This window comes from Eleutherodactylus coqui, chromosome 6 (assembly GCF_035609145.1).
Source record: "Eleutherodactylus coqui strain aEleCoq1 chromosome 6, aEleCoq1.hap1, whole genome shotgun sequence".
Taxonomy (NCBI): Eukaryota; Metazoa; Chordata; class Amphibia; order Anura; family Eleutherodactylidae; genus Eleutherodactylus; species Eleutherodactylus coqui.
In genome coordinates, this window is record NC_089842.1 from 25511983 (window position 1) to 25531683 (window position 19701).

The 19701-nt window shown below is 46.4% G+C and overlaps 2 protein-coding genes across 4 annotated transcripts in view; both read left to right on the forward strand.

Moving 5' to 3' along the window:
* LOC136633508 (uncharacterized) overlaps positions 1-19701 on the forward strand; it is a 767630-nt gene that overhangs the window by 262829 nt on the left and 485100 nt on the right. The window lies entirely within an intron of this gene.
* The window catches only part of LOC136631953 (beta-1,4-galactosyltransferase 3-like), a 121702-nt gene that overhangs the window by 49386 nt on the left and 52615 nt on the right, over positions 1-19701 (forward strand). For all 3 annotated transcript variants that reach the window (XM_066606472.1, XM_066606470.1, XM_066606471.1), the window contains one exon: positions 6666-7205. In XM_066606472.1, the coding sequence (XP_066462569.1) occupies positions 6971-7205 (235 nt within the window). In that variant the 5' untranslated portion in view covers positions 6666-6970. The remainder of the gene's footprint in view (positions 1-6665; positions 7206-19701) is intronic.

The following is a 19701-nucleotide window of genomic DNA, read 5'->3' on the forward strand; positions in this document are numbered from 1 at the left end:
TAAATGTTTAAATCACCCCCCTTTTGCCATATCTATTATTAAAAAAATCTAAGTCATAAAATAAAAATATTTATTTGGTATCGCCGCGTCCATAAAAGTCCGCTCTATCAAAGTAGTGCATTATTTTTCCTGCATGGTGAACGTCGTCAAAAAAAAAAGAATGTCACTAACCATCATTTAATCTTCATATGAACGATTTTTACCTGAGATTGCATAATTGTTACCTATCTCTCTGTGTTAATAAAAATGATTGAACATTAAAAAAAAAAGAACGCCAGAAATGCATTTTTTAACTTACCCTGTCTCCCAGAAAAAGCACAATAAAAAGCGATCAAAAGTCTTAAGTATTCCAAATTGGTACTATCAGAAACTACAGAACATGCAAAAAATGAGCCCTTGCTCAACTACGTCGATGGAAAAATAAAAAAGTTATCGCACGCACAAAATGACCGCAGAAAATAATTGAAAAAAATTAAATGTCTTTAAAAAAAAAAAGAGTAGTACAGTAAAAAAAAAAAAAACTATACAAGTTTGGTATCGTAGTAATCGTACCGACCCATAGAATAAAGTTATCATGTCGCTTTTGTTGCCGTTTGTGCGCTGTAGAAACAAGACGCACTGAAAGATGGAGAAATGTTGTTTTTTTTTTTCCTCATTTTACTCCACTTAGACTTTTTAAAAAGTTTTCCAGTACATTATATGGTACTTTATATAGCACCATTGAAAAATTCAACTTGTCCCACAAAAAAACAAGCCCTCATACAGCGACGTCGATGGATAAATAAAGGAGTTAAGATTTTTTTAAGGGGGGAGGAAAAAACGAAAATGGAAAAAGAAAAAGGGCCGCGTCATTAAGGGGTTAAACTGCTTTATGGATTTTGCCATCACCACAAACTCAGGCAGAGAGTTCCACAGTCTCACTGCTCTTACAGTAAAGAAACCTTTTCTGTGTTGGCGATGAAACCTGCTTTCTTCTAGACGTAGAGGATGCCCTCTTGTTACTGTCGCAGTCCTGGGTGTAAACAGATCATGGGAGAGATCCTTGTATTGTCCCCTCATGTATTTATACATAGTTATTTGATCACCCCTTAGCCGTCTTTTTTCTAGAGTAAATAGTCCCAATTTGGATAGCCTCTCTAGGTATTCCAGTCCCGTCATTCCATGTACTAGCTTAGTCCCTCTTCTTTGAACCCCCTCCAGTACTGTAACATCTTTCCTGAGCACCGGTGACCAGAACTGTACACAGTATTCCATGTGAGGTCTGACAAGTGCCTTATATAGTGGGAGGATAATGTTCTCGTTCCTCGCCCTATGCCTCTTTTAATGCACCCCAAGACTCTATAAGCTTTTGCAGCAGCTGACTGGCATTGGTTACTCCAGTTTAATCTACAATCCACTAGTACCCCCAGGTCTTTTTCCATCTCACTTTTCCCTAGCAGTACCCCATTTAGTGTATATTGGTGACATCCGTTTCTCCTGCCCATGTACATAACCTTACAGTTATCAACAATGAACTTCATTTGCCTTTTTTTCTGCCCAAGCCCCAGCTTATCCAGGTCCGTTTGTAGCTGTACATTGTCCTCCGTTGTATTGATGATATTGTATAATTTTGTGTCTTCTGCAAATATTGATATATTACTGTGCAGTCCCTCTATCAGGTCGTTGATAAATATATTGAACAGAATGGGGCCCAATACTGAACACTGTGGCACCCCACTAGCGAGTTGGCCCAATCAGAGTACGAACCATTTATTACCACCCTCTGCTTTCTATCTCTGAACCAGTTCTTTACCCAGATACACACATTTTCACCCAGTCCGAACTTTCTCATTTTATATATCAGCCTATTAGGTGGCACGGTGTCAAATGCTTTAGAGAAGTCCAGATATACAAGATCAATAGACTCTCTCAGGTCCAGCCTAGAGCACACTTCATCGTAGAAGTATCTAGATAGCATCTAAAACACCTGACACATCCAATACCGATACTCAACCTCCCAGCACAGGTTCCAATGGCAGATGAACTTACTACCTTGAACACTAAAGGCCTGAAGTGCCCTCAAAAGAGGAGCAGAGTAATGTGGCTCTTGAAAAAGCTAAAAGGATCGCTAACTTTTCACCAAGAGACTCACTTTAAAAGTATAAACTCACCTAGGTTCCTAATGAGACCATTTGATAAATGCTACTTCAACAACCATCCCTCCAATGTATCCAAAGGTGTTGCCATAGCGCTCCATTCCTCGGTACCATTCATCCTTGAGAGTAAACTCGCAGATTCAGAAGGAAGAATGCTCTTCCTAAAGGGCAAGATATACTCAGAGACATTCACACTGCCAAATCTTTGTGCCCCAAATAAAACCCAGATCCCATGGTTGTTAGAAGCTTTAAAATAATTCTGTGACCAGACCTTAACCTTACTCTAAATCCTATTCTTGACTCCTCTTCTGGGAGATCTCAGATATCTCAACAAGCTAGGAAAAAACTCTGAAGCACATTCTAAGATTTTCATGTCATTGACGTATGGAGAACTCGCAATCCGTCAACTAAAGATTATTCTTTTTATTCTCTGTTGCATAGGTCACACCAAAGAATAGACTATGTCTTCATCGCCTCATAACTGATTCATCAAATAAGAAATTCGAGCATAGGAAATATAACAGTTTCTAACCATGCCCCCAGTCATAGTATCTCTTGCTCTGAAGCAGGGGCGTAACTATAAAGGGTGCAGGGGATGCGGTTGCACCCGGGCCCAGGAGCCTTAGGGGGCCCATAAGGCCTTTCTTCTCCATATAGGGAGCCCAGTACTATGAATAAAGCATTATAGTTGGGGGCCCCGTTACAGGTTTTGCATTGGGGCCCAGAAGCTTCAAGTTATGCCTCTGTGCAGCATGGTTTAGTTATGGGTACAGGCAGGGGCGTAACTATAGAGGGTGCAGGGGATGCGGTTGCACCCGGGCCCAGGAGACTTAGGGGGCCCATAAGGCCTCTCTTCTCCATATAGGGAGCCCAGTACTATGAATAAAGCATTATAGTTGGGGGCCCTGTTACAGGTTTTGCATTGGGGCCCAGAAGCTTCAAGTTATGTCTCTGTTCAGCATGGTTTAGGTATGGGTACGGGTACAGATACAGATAGAGGGTGAGCCCCAGCTCACGTTTTGCATCAGGGCCCCTGAGCCTTTAGTTACGCCCCTGGGTACGGGTACAGATACAGATAGAGGGGGGGGGGGCCCAGCTCACGTTTTGCATTAGGGCCCCCGAGCCTTTAGTTACGCCCCTGCTCTGAAGGGCTCAGTGCGTAAAAGCTGGAGCTGGAGACTGAATGAATCACTACTGTGTAACCAAGAAACGATTAGAACCGTATCTAACAACTTAGAACTTTTTTTTAAAGAGAACATGCAGTCTTCAGAAAAGCAACCACTGGTCTGGGAGACCCACAAGGCATATATCAGAGCATATATAGCTCTTGGTGCGGCTCAGAAAAAGCACAAACAAAAATAAATTGATGATATTTTATCACAAATCTGTAGTCTGGAACAGCTGTTGAAACAAAAAAAAAAGGCACAGAAGGCTCAAGCAAAACAGACAGAGCTCAGAGAGAAGCTGAAAGACATACTTAACAATAAATGAGCAAAATCCCTACTTTACTTCAAACATTAGCTCTACTCACATGGTAACAAAGGTGGTAGACTCATGACCTCAGTAATAAAAAAGGCCAGGAGTAAAATGCATATCTCTAGCATTGTTGACCGGTCCGGAGGTATACACCACGATTCCACTAAAATAACACAAACCTTGCAGGAATTCTATGCCAAACTGTACAACCTGAACAAGCCAGATAATCATAGGAGAGATGCTAAAAAAAAAAAAAAATGAAGACTTGCTATCTTCACTTGCTCTCCTTTCTCTGAACCGAAACAAGGCTTCTGAATTAGTTGCACCAGTCTCACTTGAAGAACTGATATTAGTTTTAAATAGCTTTCCAATACACAAAAGTCCAAGTCCAGATGGTATTCCCCTAGTTTACTATAAAAGATTCCAAGAGATAATATTATAATTAGTCTTAACCCTTTCCAATCCGCTGTCTGACGTCTAAAGACATTCTGATTGAAGGCTGTACAGCTTTTGATGTCGAAATACGTCCGGCAGGTATTCTTACTGGCCGCTCTGTTGTCAGGGGCCTCTCCACCATGTCCAATACTGCAGTACTGGCTCTAGCCAGCAGGTGGCGCCATTGTATAATGGCAGAAAGAGAAAACTCCCTAGGAAACTCTGCAATCCAATTTTGGATTCAAAGGGTTAACATTCAATGCCCTATCGGAAGGAGCACAATTACCCAAACAGGCTCAGGAAGCCTTTATCACACTTATACATAAAGAGGGTAAAGATCCACTTTTTTGCGGTAGCTACAGGCCTACCTTCCTCTTAAATCTTGATGTCAAATTATGGGCTAAACTACTCTGTTGAAGCTTTAATAAAGCCATCTCAAATTTGATTAATGAAGAACAATCCGGATTTGCGGCGGGCCGAGAGGGAAAGGACAACTCAACTCGCCTTTTGCATGTAATAAGATACGCTCAAAACAAACAAAAAAAAAAATCACACTAATTTTATTAGGAATAGATGCTGAAAAGGCATTTTATCCTCTCGCTGGAAGTCCTTTTACAAATGGTTAGACTGAGTAATGATATACAGGAGATAAAGTTGAACCATCATTCAATTAAAACGATAGCTTTCGCAGATGACATCCTCTTTGTCTTTACAAATCTGAAACAGAGCCTTTGTAAAAAACAAAATACTGCAAATATATGGCTCCATCTCAAATTTTAAAGTAAACATCTCCAAGTCTACTGTGCTAAATATCACTCTCCCCCATAAACTGCAAAAAAGCTCCAAATGTCCTCACTTTAATTGGGCCGAAACCCACATTGAATATCTTGGGATTCGAATCAGAAAAAATTTTGAGAGCCTATATAACACAAACTTTGTCCCACTCCTAGAAGAAATAACAGCACTTTTACGAACATATGACTTGCCTTTCCTCTCCTGGTTCGGTAGGAAAATTTTGATTCAAACACATTGTTCCAAAAATTTTGTATAAACTACAATTGATACCAATTTTACTTCCGAACTCCTTCTTCAAATGTATCAAATCAATTTTCGCCAGATTTCTCTGGAACCGCAGAAGACCTCAATTGTCCCATAGGCTCTTAGTTCAGAGGAGGGAGAGTGGTGGCATCAACCTTCCTGACATGTCGCAGTATTACAAATCAATCCAATTAAATAGATGACTGGAACTGATAAAGCCCTAGAAAAACCTATATATAATAGTAAGCTCTCTGGCGCAAGCATCCTATGGAACAACCTTATTAAGGGACTTTCGGCTTCCTTCACGTAAAATTTACAAAAAGTCATCATGTGATCTTCTCTTGAGTGGAGCCTGTTAGGCCTGGAACTCTCTACAAGATGAGTTAGCTCTCCATCCATTCCCCATAGCGCCATTAACGCTCATTCCTGAGTACCTGGATGAGAAACTAGACAATCACACAAAACAGATATGGCCTACTCTCGGCAAGCTTACAATAGCGTATCTCTGGTCTCATCGAACTCTCAAGGGCACATTGCTCACCAAAAAATTGTTATCAGTGACATCATGCCCCCACCTCAACCAGCTACAAATCATATATATATAACTAGAGATGAGCGAGCGTACTCGCTAAGGCAAACTACTCAAGCGAGTAGTGCCTTATGCGAGTACCTGCCGCTCGTCTCTAAAGATTCGGGTGCCGGCAGGGGAGAGCGATGAGTTGCGGGAGTGAGCAGGAGGAGCCGGGGGGGGGGGGGGGGGAGGGGGAGTGACAGAGAGATCGGAGGGTTCGGGGATATCGTTTTCAGATGGTCATTCTTGTGTAGGGTATGATGGAGTTTCTTTGCAGTCTTCCTTAGTATCTCTAGATGTGAATTGCAGGTCACTACTAGAGGTACACATCCATTTTTTTTATTTCTCCTTGTATTGGAGTAGTTGATTTTGGGTATCCCGGTGGCTCTGCTAATTTGGTCATCAGTTGAGGTGGGATGGTAGCCCTGATTTAAAAATTGTATTTTTGAGATTGTGTAAATGATCCTCTCTGTCTGTTGGTTTGGAGCAGATCCAATTGTATCTGATTGCCTTGCTATAGACAATGGACTTTTTGAAGTGCTTAGGATGGTAACTGTCCATCTGAGATATGTGGGTCGATCAATTGGTTTGCAGTATAGGGAAGGTGCTGTTAATGTAGTATTTCTCTATTCTTCTATCTTCTTATGTATGCATTAGAGATAACGGACATCATAAAACTGTTGCATTCCTCAGCTCAGACTGTCTTTTTTAAGTCTCAAATTTCTGTATGAACATTTATTCAGATTAAGAGGGGCGTACCCCTCCCCTATGCATCTGTATATTGTAATTATGTGCCATCCAAACTAGTTTCATTAATCAGCCTGACGAAGGGGGCTATATCCTGAAAGCTTGCTGTAACATCATGTATTTTTGTTAGCCATTAAAAGGTATCATATCTACAAGATTACTTGGTTTCTCTTATTGAGAACAATCACACTTCACTTTTCCTCTAAACGCGTCGGCATGTGGTGACCACCATCTAAAAGCCATTCCTTTCTAATGTCTTGTAGGATCTGAAGATGTTCCTCTGTCATTGTGACCCAGGATCCCAAAGAAACAGCAGCGGCATCTGAAGACAGAACAAAGCTCATGTGCCTTAAACCTCCCTTACAGTTTATGAAGTTTTTGAAATTCCTCGGCAAGTTTCCCGATCAGGATGTTATGCCGCCCACAGAATGGAGAGATGACACATCTTGTTATCTTCGTTGATCAGCACAAAAGAAGAAAGTTACTGATTGCTGCACCCTAATCCGAAGGAGATACCCAGGTGGTGGGAGATTTTTGCTTTTTGTGTTTTTGCTGCTTTTTACAAATCATGACTATCACCAAGGGATGGTGCTTGCTGGTGTTCCTGTTCATTCAGCTGGTGGTCATGGCTTTGCTGTACAGAGAAGGCAAGCGGTTGGCGTATTTCTTTGATAATTTTTTCAAGAATGGATCCTCCTCTCTAGTGTTCCCGAACCCCCAGAACCTCTCTCTGCCTGGTGATATTTATGCCAATCTCAGATTGATTACCAGACAACATTGCCCCGAGGTTTCTCCATATATAAGTAAGTGGTCAACTTTCTGATTAGCAATTCTCTATTAATAATTACAATCTATTAACGATCAGTGCCAAGTAGTGGGGGCAGCAGCATCACCGAAAAGCCTCTCAACTTCCTGGTTGAGGGGTATAACACATTGCCACTGCACCCCTGTATGTAACACTGCTCATGATTGGTTAGGGGAGATCAACTGATTCCACCACATTAGTGGAAGGCCACATGTAGTGGTCGCCATGCAGCTGAATGTGTTGTGATGCAGTCTAATACCCCGCCAATGTGCAGTTTTACCTTGGTTCAGGGAAGGTTTCAATTTGATCAATTAAGCTGCTTGCAGTGGTTTTTGAGTAAAACTGCTGTTTGATTGAAATTTTCCAGGACATAAAAAGGGCTTAAAATGAAGCAAAATCGAATAATTACGCACTCTGACAGCTCCCTGTCCAGTGCTACGGCCCTAGTGTCCACTGTACAGAACCTAGAAGAAGCAGCGGATGTTCATGTGCCGTAAATTGTGCATGTGATCGTTCGGCCACTCAAGGTTTTAGTGGCCATAGAAGAATCATTCTTTTGTATGATGCAATTCGAGGAAAAAATTGTGGCATGTCCTATCTTTGGATGTTCCCTCGGAACGCATCGCACATTATTCTCAAAAGTGTTCCGGGAAACACATCACACACAGTGGGATGTGCACACGATCTGATATGAGGTTTCCCATTGAAGACAATAGTAAACACTCTGTGATCCTTTGAAAAGGCTAAAGCCCGTGGAGGAATACTACTTCCCTGAAATGATGCAAGGTGTTTTTGTCACAAAACACCTTACATCTGTGGGGGAAACGCACATTGACAGGTGCAAAATCAGACCGAGTTTCACGGCCCGATATCACATCCGCTCATCTGAAATTAGCCTAAATCAGAAACTGTATTAACCCTTTAGTGACCAAGCCTATTTGCACCTTAATGACCAGGCCAAATTTTGGAAATCTGACCTGTGTCACTTTAACATGGAATAACACCGTAAAGGTTTTGCATATCCAAGTGATTCTGACATTTTTTTTTTTTCGCCACATATTGTACTTCATTTAGGCGGAAAAAATAGACCGATAGCATTTGTGTATATTTATTAAAAGCGCCAAAATTGGGAAAATTTTGAAAAAAATTGTCATTTTTTCATATTTTCAACTGTAATATCTTAAATATGTGCAAACATAATGTACAAATTTTTGATAAGATACATATTTCCATCTGTTTCCTTTATTCTGGATGCCAAAGGGAAAAACTGTCTTGTTTTTTAACCATTTAGGATACATACAAATTTAACATTAATCATTAGCATTTTGAGGAACATTTTGTTTTCCTTCACCAAGCTGAGATTGCAAAGGCTCATGGGAGTCAGAATGATAGATACCCCCACAAATGACCCCATTTTAAATACTGCATCCCTTAATATATTCACTGAAGGGGGTCATGTGTATTTGGACAGCACCGTTTATTTTCAGAAGTTATGTGTACAGCACACATATGAATGAAGACTTTCACCCCAAAATGGATCCCCCCATTTGTCCCGTGTTCAGAGACATATCCATTGTGGCCCTTATATTATGCCCGTGTGCAGAACGGGGCCCAGACCGATCGGAGCGTCAAGCTTCAACTGTCTTTTAAATTGTACGTGATCACAATTATTCATTGGATAATGGCAATCACATGACCGGGGACCACTCACCGCAGCCCTTGGTCACTGCTCCAGGCTCTTGTTTACCTTTAGTTGCAAAGAGCAAGGAGATTTTAAATTTCCTGGGCCCTCCCCAGCTTTTGGCAACGGTGCATGCACCAAAGATGGGGTATTGTCCGCAGAGAAAGATCCCATCAGGGGACATCTCCGGTGGCCTTAGGTAAGTTATTTCACCACCCTTCATGGATCGGATCTGTGACGGGAGGTAAAATTTTAACTTTTTTTACTTTTACATGATCGCCGTTATCCATTAGATAGTTACGATCATGTGACCAGGGACTGTGTACCGCGGCTCCCTGTGAAATTTCCAGGCCCTTGGCTACGTTCGGTAGCCAAGAGCCAGGAGATTTTATATTACCCTGTGGCTTTTGCTCATGTGTCAGAACCAGGGTAAGGTCTGCAATTCATCTCGATGAAGCAATTTTTTTTCCTTTTTTTTAAAATACTTTTTAAAATTTTTTACATGATCTCAGTAATCCATTGGTTAGCAGCGATCATGTGACCGGGAGCAGCTGTATGCAACAGATCCCTGCTCTTGGTTACTCATACCTGGGCGTTCTGGCCCCCTGCTAGGGTTGCCACCTTTGTCACGAATAAATACCGGCCATGGTAAAAAGGGGGAGTGTCGGGGGAGTGACTTGGGGCATGGCTTATCGGCATTTTTTTTCCTCCTTTATCTCCTGGATCTCGTCCAGCGTTTGTGCGCATGTGCGGGATCCAGGCCAGCGTATTCTCGCAAGTAGATGACGTGTAGTGTGATTCACACTTCATCTACTCACGAGAACACGCTGCAGACACTCGCATACAATCTACACATATATAATTATATACATGAGATACCCAGGTTACCCCAGCATGGTCCATATCACTATATACAGGAGATATACCTCACCTGTGTATAGTAATGCTGATGTAACCTGGATATGTCCTGTATGTAATTATATGTACAGCTCACTGGCGTAACTATAGAGGATGCAGGGGATGCGGTTGCACCCGGGTCCAGGAGCCTTAGGGGGCCCTTAAGGCCCCTCTTCTCCATATGGGGAGCCCAGTACTATGAATAAAGCCTTATAGTTGGACTGGGGGGACTCCCTACACTTCCCGCTCCCTTCCAATAAAACACGTGACCACTTCTTAGTAACAAAACTTCTTTATTAACCAAAATTCTTTATTAGACATGTATATCACTCTATGCTGGCATAAATTATGTGGGAAGGCCACAGCTTATTTAATATTAGTATATAACATCAACTTATTTCCTTCTTTCCATGCCTATCGCCTGTTCTTAACATCTAATGCTCTAAACCTTACGAGGCGTGAGAAAGCCCGTTACGGCCTGTACGCACCCTCAATCTTCCAGCTGGCATGGAAATACCGCTAAACCGCCTACTGCTGTGACAACTTAACACCTCACAACCAGGAAAACCCCTTCCCATTCCCCCCTCAGCTCAGAGGGCGGGCGGGTGGGCGTCTTCCTTCTTCTCTTACTCCACGTGGAATGGCACACTGTCCTTCTCCCTCTCTCTTCTTCCTGTATTAACTCCTCCCACCTCCTCTGGTCACTTAACCCTTTCCTGTCCTAATCTCCCGCCCCCCAGTCCCTCGCTCCTACGCTACCCGCTTTGTAGCTATCTAGACTGGGGGGACTCCCCACACTTCCCGCTCCCTTCCAATAAAACACGTGACCACTTCTTAGTAACAAAACTTCTTTATTAACCAAAATTCTTTATTAGACATGTATATCACTCTATGCTGGCATAAATTATGTGGGAAGGCCACAGCTTATTTATTATTAGTATATAACATCAACTTATTTCCTTCTTTCCATGCCTATCGCCTGTTCTTAACATCTAATGCTCTAAACCTTACGAGGCGTGAGAAAGCCTGTTACGGCCTGTACGCACCCTCAATCTTCCAGCTGGCATGGAAATACCGCTAAACCGCCATGAAGAATGCAGCCTGCTTACGCTGCCATCCGCCCCCCACATGCCAGCGACAGAGCCGCCTCCACCCCGTCCTGCAACCCCGATAGGAATGTGTCCATACCTATATCACTTAAATGGACACCATCCTTCCTCCACATACCTGGCACCTTTCATAAGCGTCACTAACTCAGCTACCCTTACCGCATGAATTACCAATATCACTTTCCCCTGGGACCATCTGCTGACACACAATATTTCTTGTAGCAGCCTGGCCCATTGAAGACCTCTTATCCCGTGCCATTTCACCTGGACCTCTTTTAGGCCCAGGTTCCTGCCAATGGGCCGGGTCCCCGCTCTTTTCTCTGCCCAATGAATGAAAGAGTGGCCCACCACCCAAACCGTCCACTCCGAACCTGCAAAATAAACACATAACGGCACACCACAATGTAACTTTAACTATAACACTCTCAAGTTTGGTCGGACGTACGACTTGTACGCCTCCGACCTCCAGCGTCCAACCCGCTTCACCTCGTCTCCTCTTAATCTGCAAGCGAACGCTGACGTTGCTGCGCCAATCCTGAAAGAATGCGTGCCAAACTCGCTGGGCTCGAAACCTAATCTCTTCAAGCATGCGCGCATCACCGCCCCAAATTGGAACTTGGTTAGTGGGGCTCCTGATGCATGCGGCAACAGTTGTCCTTTTCCGCTGTGCCGCGACAAAAACTGTTTCAGCAACGCCACAGGACACGCAGCTGTCCCCAACGCCGACAAGCGCAGCCACTCGCCTGCGCCATACACATCAGTCTTGGACTTTTTGATGCATAACTTTATATCCGACTCACTGCACAGCACATCCTCGAAACGCAACCCCCCCAGCTTCCTACAGCTGGGAGCCACTATTTCACTCAGTCTCAATGCTGCGAAAAACGCTAACGAAAACGCAACCCGAAAGAGCAGCACCTCGCTTTCGTCTTTGCACACTGCTCCCAAAACGTTCAGCATCGCATTTAACAGCTCAAAAGTTATCAGCCGCCTATCGTCTCTTGACGACCTTTCTTTTTTCCAACCTTTAAGTATCTGTCCGAAGACAAAATCCTTTGTCACATCGCGCCGTCCGTGCAGGCGCAACAAAAACGCAATGGCCGATAAGTGCTTGCGCGCCGAGCTCGCCGATGCCACAGCTCCGCCATACTGTCTAACGTCACCGCTCTCGCCCGCGCTCCATCAGGGAATTGTCCCCCTGCTGCCATCAACCATCTTTTCCATATTGCATTATATCGCTTCCACGTCGATTCCGCAACGGAGTTGCGAATCAGAGTCGTGAGCTCTCTTCTACTATTTCCCATAAGATCGCCGGGCAACATACCCCTTTGACATCCGCTGTCGGGTGGAGTTCCCTGAATCTCTCCATCTGGAAACGAGAAAGAGCATCAGCCGTGTTATTGTTTACTCCGGGTACGTGTCTCGCCTTCAGCTTAATATTATTCTGCAGGCATCTCAAGACCAAATGGCGTAAAACTGCCAAGACCAAGGGAGATCTGGATGTCTGCTTGTTCACCGCTGTTACTACTGCCTGGTTATCCGACCAGAAGTAGATATTCCTGTTTTCCAAAACCGGCCCCCAGATCTCCACCGCCACCATTAGCGGAAAAATCTCCAGCAGTGTTATGTTCTTCACCCACCGTCTTTCGAACCATTCTCTGGGCCATGGTGCACTGCACCAACTGTCCTCCAAAATTACACCGAAACCACAGGAGCCCGATGCATCCGACATCAGTCCCAGCTCCTCGTTTGCAACTTCCGCAGTTTGACAAATCACCTGACCATTGAACGTTTGAAGAACGACTTGCCATGTGTGCAAGTCCTCCTTCATACCCTTTGTCACTCTGATGAAGTGGTGTTTCTCTTTTATCCCGACTGTCGCCAATGACAGCCGCCTTGCAAACGGGCGGCCCATCGGAATGACCCGACACGCAAAATTTAACAAGCCTATAATTACTTGGAGCTGGTGCAGTGTAACTTTCTTAGAACTGCCAGCCAACTTAACTTCTTATCGCAACCGCGCTACCTTCTCGTCCGGTAAACGAAATACCATTGCCATGGTATCGATTTCAATGCCTAAAAATGTAAGACATGTCACCGGACCGACCGTTTTCTCGTGTGACAGCGGTACTCCCGCTTTTCCCATCAGATCCTGAAATGATGCCAAGAACAACCCGCATACCTCTGAATCTGATGGCCCGACGAAAAGGAAATCATCCAGATAATGCAACACCGATCGGATGCCCGTCTCGTATCGAAGCATCCAGTCCAAAATTGAACTGAACACTTCAAAGTAATAACAAGAGATGGAACACCCCATCGGTAAGCACATATCCACAAAATATAAGCCGTCCAGGCGGCAGCCCAACAAGGGAAAGCAATCTGGATGCACCGGTAATAGTCGAAAAGCGGACTCGATATCAGCTTTTGCCAACAGAGCCCCCTTTCCGGCCTGCCGTACTAAGCAGACAGCCCTATCGAAGGAAGTATACGATACGGCTGTTTGCTCCTTGGAGATCCCGTCGTTGACTGACTCGCACGTCGGGTAGGATAAGTGATGGATAAGCCGGAACTTACCCGGTTCCCTTTTTGGTACCAAGCCCAAAGGTGAAACGCGTAAGTTCTCGAATGGCGGTTCCTGAAAAGGCCCCGCCATCCGACCCAGTTCTACCTCCTTTAGCAGCTTCTCCATCACCATCTCTTTATTATCATACGCCGATTTTAAATTGCGACTAAGCGTTAACGCCGAACCCGGTTGATGTGGAATGACGAAACCCGTGTTAAAACCTTCTTTAAGAAGGTTTGCTTCCCGTCTCCTGTGGTACTTGCCTAACCACTCCTCCAGAAACAGCGCGTACACTGGCGTCGCCCCCGGGCGACGCTGTGGCCGTGGGCAAGTTTTGCTTTTGTCTCCGAAAACAACGTACCGCTGCGTGCGCACCGCCGCAAAAGGAGCACTCGTGCCGGAACTTACATGCTGCAAGAAACCGACAGTTACCCTCGTTGAATGCCCAGCAGGAACCCGAGGGCTTATGTGCCCCGGGTGCCTGCTGTCCACCCGGTACCGCGTTATTGCCCTGCAAAAGGGGTTTCGCCGGCTTTTACGCCAGGATCAACTGGATCCAAGCATCCGTCGCTTTTGTCGCCCAACTCACGTTGCTCATTCCCGAAATCCGTCGACGAAAATCTTCGTCATAGCGCCACCATGCCGCACCGCCGTGCAGCTTGTAAGCGCTATGAATAGTGTTAATATATACCAGTAGCTCCGGGCCTTTTCCCGGCTGGTACTGGCATATAACGTGAGCCAGGGTCAACATGGCTTGTAGCCAATTGCTAAATGTTTTAGCTATTTTGGGCTTCTTGTCCCGTTCAGCGAAGTGCTCCTTATCAACCGACACATGCTCCCCCGATAGGAGCGACCAAATATCCACGTATATACCACTTTTAATTTTCTCAATTGTGTCCTCCGCGAGGCCCACCCCCAGCGGGGCCACGCCACAAAATAGAGAATCTGAAAAATGTAGACCATCTTTTACCGACTCTTCGCTTTTTCCGGTCGCCACTGCTGGCGAGCACCCGGTAGCGTGAGCCACATCACCAACCACGGGCGAGTCTCGTCTCCCCGGGTTACCACACGACACCGTTCCTTTACCTTTATCAAACTCATTCACCAGCGCTCTCAGCGCTACCATAAAATTATTCACGTTATTGGGCGACGAATCACCCCACACTCTATCACATTGGGACTCACCCTCTAATTCGTCCTCCGGCCCTGCCGAGGGGAAAGACGGGTGACTCGGTCCCGGTTGGCTCCTTTCCGGACTTACCACCGCGTGTCGTACCCTGTCCCTATTACGGGAGACACCACGGGGTAGCATGCTATAGCCATAGGACGCCCTGGAGGCTGCGGCCCGTTCGCCCTGCCTTTCGGTACGTGAGGCCCGCCTCTCCTCTGTGGAGGAAGCCGGTGAACATGGTAAAGCCTGCTGCGAAGCGCAAACCAAAGTCCCATGGCCGCTGCGCCTACCACTCCTGTCCACCGCTTCCGTGCGCCTGTACCCTCTAGCAAAATGGGGCGCCTCCCGACGTGTACAATGCTCACCAGACTCCGAAGACGAGCTATCTATCCTTGCATCGCTGCGCCAGCTTCCTCGCGCCATGCTGCCAAACCCCCGCCTGCCGCCTAACCCCCCTTCTGTCCCACTACCGGCCCTTTGACTACCGGGCACGTAGCTTCCCCCTCCCCTCTTACCCTTCCTCTGTCTCGCCTGCCCACTTTGCTCCACCCCGTAAGCCCCTTGCCGGCCTGAAGTGCCTTCGATTACTTGCACTCGTCTGTCCTCTCCAGAAAGGAAAAAACCCCGTGGCGACATGTGACCGCTGCTCGCTGCCCCTCCCTCCTTCCTTCATACCCCGTAAGCCCCTTGCCGGCCTGAGGCGTCTTTATAGTACATACCGCTGTCCCTCATATTAGGGCATGAGCCCTGGGGCGACAAGGGGGCCATACTGCCTAATAATACTCCCCCCCCTTCCCCCCCTCTGTTTTCCCGCCCTGCGCCTCTTCTTTCTATTCCCTCCCCACCCCCCCACCCCTTGTACTGCGCTCTCGCTGCTGCGCCCGCTTGCGCTGTTGCCGGCCTCGCTGCTGCCGCTGGCGCTCGTCTGCCTCCGCATGGGAGTCCCGGCGCCGGAACTTCTTTCGGCCCGCGGATCCATCCGCCCGCCGCCGGCACGGCGCGCAGGCCATCCCCCTTCTCTCTCTGCCTGACGCTGGACAGCCGCGGGGCAACCCCTTCCCGCGCTGGACTTACCCGCTCCTGATGCCGCTGCTGACGTCCCGGTAAGTACCTCGGGGGTTTCTCCTGTTCTTCCGGCGCTTCTTCCGGTCGCGCCCATGTTGCTTCCCGCCGCGGCTCGCTGCGGCCGCGCTCCGCCACCGATACTTGAACGCGCAGGTCTCGGGCTTGCGTGCTGGCCCCCCTTCTTCACGGCTGGGCTCGGGCTCAGCCTGGTAGGGGGAATCCTCCTTCTCTGGGGTCTTCCGCGGGGCGCGCTGGAAACCATCTGCACCGGCTGTTCTTCTCCTGCCCCGGCTTCTCCCGACGGCGTAGCTCCGAACTCCGCGGCCATCCTCATCAGCCAGTCAGGTCCCTGACTGGCAACAGCCTCCTTGATTTGCAGAACGAGCTGGTCCATGTTTCTTCTCTTTTAATCTTCTGCCTTCCTTCACACGTCTTCCTTCTTCTCTTACTCCACGTGGAATGGCACACTCTCCTTCTCCCTCTCTCTTCTTCCTGTATTAACTCCTCCCACCTCCTCTGGTCGCTTAACCCTTTCCTGTCCTAATCTCCCGCCCCCCAGTCCCTCGCTCCTACGCTACCCGCTTTGTAGCTATCTAGGGGCCCTGTTACAGGTTTTGCATTGGGGCCCAGGAGCTTCAAGTTACGCCTCTGGTACAGCTGATATAACGTATACCACCTAAACATACAAGATTACATGCACTACACGGTACATACCTCGTACTGCTCCGCTGCTCTCTTCCTCGGGTCCTAACACTGTCACTGCAGCGCCGGCCGGCCATCCATCCTGATCCCCACACTGCACACACACAGCTCTATATCCATCCTGATCCCCACACATCACACACACAGCTTAGCTACATCCAACTTGACCCCGAGACATCACATACATAGCTCTACTACATCCATCCTGTCCCCAGACATCACACACAGCTCCACTCACTTACTCCATCCATCCAGACTCCACAGCTCCAAGAAAGAATGACAGAGATACACAGAGAGACACACACATGCACACCTGCAGAGTCTTACATTTACTGAGCTCCCCGTGGTCATGAGATCACTGACTCCTCCCACACAGGGTATAACATGACGTGATCATCGGAGTTCCTGGAAGCTGCCGGTTCTCAGGTCTGTGTTTCCCCTGATTTCAGGACTGCCAGAGAAGGGTTAACCGGTGCTAGGGGCAGTGCAGGCTCTAAAAATACTGGCCTCTAATGGGGCCGGTAAAAAAAAAAAAACTGCACTGGCCTGACAGAAAAATTACCAGCCAGGCTGGTAGATTACCGGCCGGGTGGCAACCCTACCCCCTGCGCATGCGCGTGATGTAATGTCATCTGGCACGCATGTGCATAAGCTATCATGGGGTCCTGGGGGACGAGAACGCCGCTGGACATCACGTAAAACGGGGTTGAGTATCCTCAGCTCCCCTTATGAATCCGATCTGTAAGGGGAGCTAAAACTTTAACTTTACATTGACTGTAATGCGATCAGGTGACCAGGAGAGGGGGCTTCATACAGCCCCCCATGACAGCTCCAGGTTGTCAGCTATCTCAGGAGCTGGCAGCCTGGAGCTGTTATGTCTAGAGCCCGCAGGGCTTTAATCCCCAGACAAATCATGTTTTTACGTCCTCGGGGATTAAAGCCGCTTTAGGCAGGACGTAAAAACACTATGGGGTGGTCACTAAGGGGTTAAGAAACTACAAAACACTTTATACAGTGATTAGGGTGTGGATGGAGGTGAAACCTGTGTGTCTGGAGATTATATAAGTGCTGGAGCGTTATAAGAAGAGCGGCTGATATCAGTCACATATATGATGTAAATGCCTCTAGAGGTTATGTCAGTACTAGAGCATTATAAGAGGAACATCTATTATTAGTCACCCATGATGTAAATGTCTCTGGAGGTTATATATGTGCTGGAGCATTATAAAAGGAACAGCTATTATTAGTCACATGATATAAGTGTCTATCAGTAAAAGTCTCTGGAGGTTATATCAGTAATTGAGCATGATAAGAGGAGCGGCTATTACAAGTCACATATATAATGTAAATGTCTCTGGAGGTTATTTCAGTTCTAGAGCGTTATAAGAGGAGTGGCTGTTATTAGTCACGTATCATATAAGTATCTCTGGAGGTTATGTCAGTGCTGGAGATAAATGATATATCACAGTGATCGGGGAAGATTTCTGGACAGGGAAGAGCTGTACAGTTGGTCTTTTCCTATATCTGATATATCTGATAACAAACAATCATAGAGTTCCTTTCGCGGCCCTTTTACATGGAACAATTATCTTGTGAAAATTATTGGATTGCCTGAATTTTAGCGATGAACGAGAATCTGTTCGCTTCTCATTCATCTATTTTAGGGTGAATTCACACGAACGTATATCGGCTCGGTTTTTACGCCGATATACGGTCCGAGAATTAGCCCCGCCCCCGTCCCGCCTCTCCCCATTGCAAATAGTGCAGAGGGGCAGAGAGGAGGTGGAGAGGAGGCAGAGAGGGGGCGGGAGCTCAGTTCCTGCTCCTGGCTCTTCCATCCCCCCCCCCCTGCACACGAGGACAACATATATCGGCTCGGCGTGAAAACCGAGCCGATATACGTTCGTCTGAATGCAACCCACGGCCGTGGAATCTAGAATTCAAATCTGCCTGTGAGCAAGGGGCCTAAGGGTGGCTTCACAAGGGCACATACATAATTGTGCATCCTCACTGCAACGTATTTGCACTATGGATGAGGATTTTTTACGCAAGTATTGTCAGATATTACTATGCTTTTTGCGCATACAGAGCATGTTTCTTTGTGCACAGGACACTACCGCGTACCAATTGAAATGGATATTTAGCTTAATGAGTTCCATATGAGTTTCTTTTTTTCACTGCATTTGTGCAGTGTTTTAGGCATCTGCAACAGCCGAGCACGCCAAAGTGGAGGAGACCACGGGGATTGCAAGATGGTTGTCATGGGTGGCTCTTTCATCCCTCCCAACAGTGGCAATAACGGTATTCTGCTCAGCTGTCACACAGTGGCACAAATAATATACAGGGATACATTGAAAATAAATAGTATTTTTTTTGTCACGGGTGACGCCAGTACTCCAATCTGAACTCTTATGGGAAGTGATGTGAAATAACTTGAGGCGAGTCCAGCTAGCTTGTACTAGTAAACTGGGAGCATGCAGTTTTACTAAAGCCTTAGAAATAAACAGTTGAAATTCACTTAGACTTTGCAGTGTTACAAGGATTTGGCAGAACAGGCAATGATGCAGTTGATTAACACGTTGGAGACAGAAGAATTGTAATTTAAACAACATTTTTCTTCAACGCTCTCTCTCTATTTCTTTAGAGGTTACTCAGTAATGCTTCTCCACAAGTTGGACTAGCTGATGGGCTTACTGGAAGTGCAATATGCAAGTGTTGGGTGAGAGTTATAATGGCTGCTGAACTAATCCTGGCTTTGAATTCACCGTTTAACTCACTGTTTAGTGGGACCTCTAACTCTTTTCTCCTGGTAGAACAAGGGAGCGGAAAAGGACCTTGCTACCCTTGAGAGCTTGTTGAATTACTGCACGCTCGGCTGCACTGCTAGCACACCTCCTCCTCCGACCACGACTTGCTACAGACTCTCCTCTCCTCGGACTGCTCTGACTCCTCCTTCACTTCCTCTCTCTGTCCGCACTTTCTCTGCTTTCCTTCCTCACTGCATAGGGACACACTGATGTTTTCTACTCTGGACTCATTAGTGGTGTGACATATAGCCCATAGGCAACCAGCTAGCAGTAAGCTTCTAGCTTAGGAAGGGGAAAACAAGGTTTCTTTGACATGCAGCACCTTTTATGCCTATGGGAAGCACATAGACAGATGTGACAGGACAAATATAAGTTTGACCATTCTGGAGGACCCTTCGGGCCACTGCACATTTCCTTGTGTATGGAACGCAAATTTGTGCACCTTCTATTGGCTTCTTTGGAAGCATTAGGTGTGCCAAAGTACAGGGTCGGATCA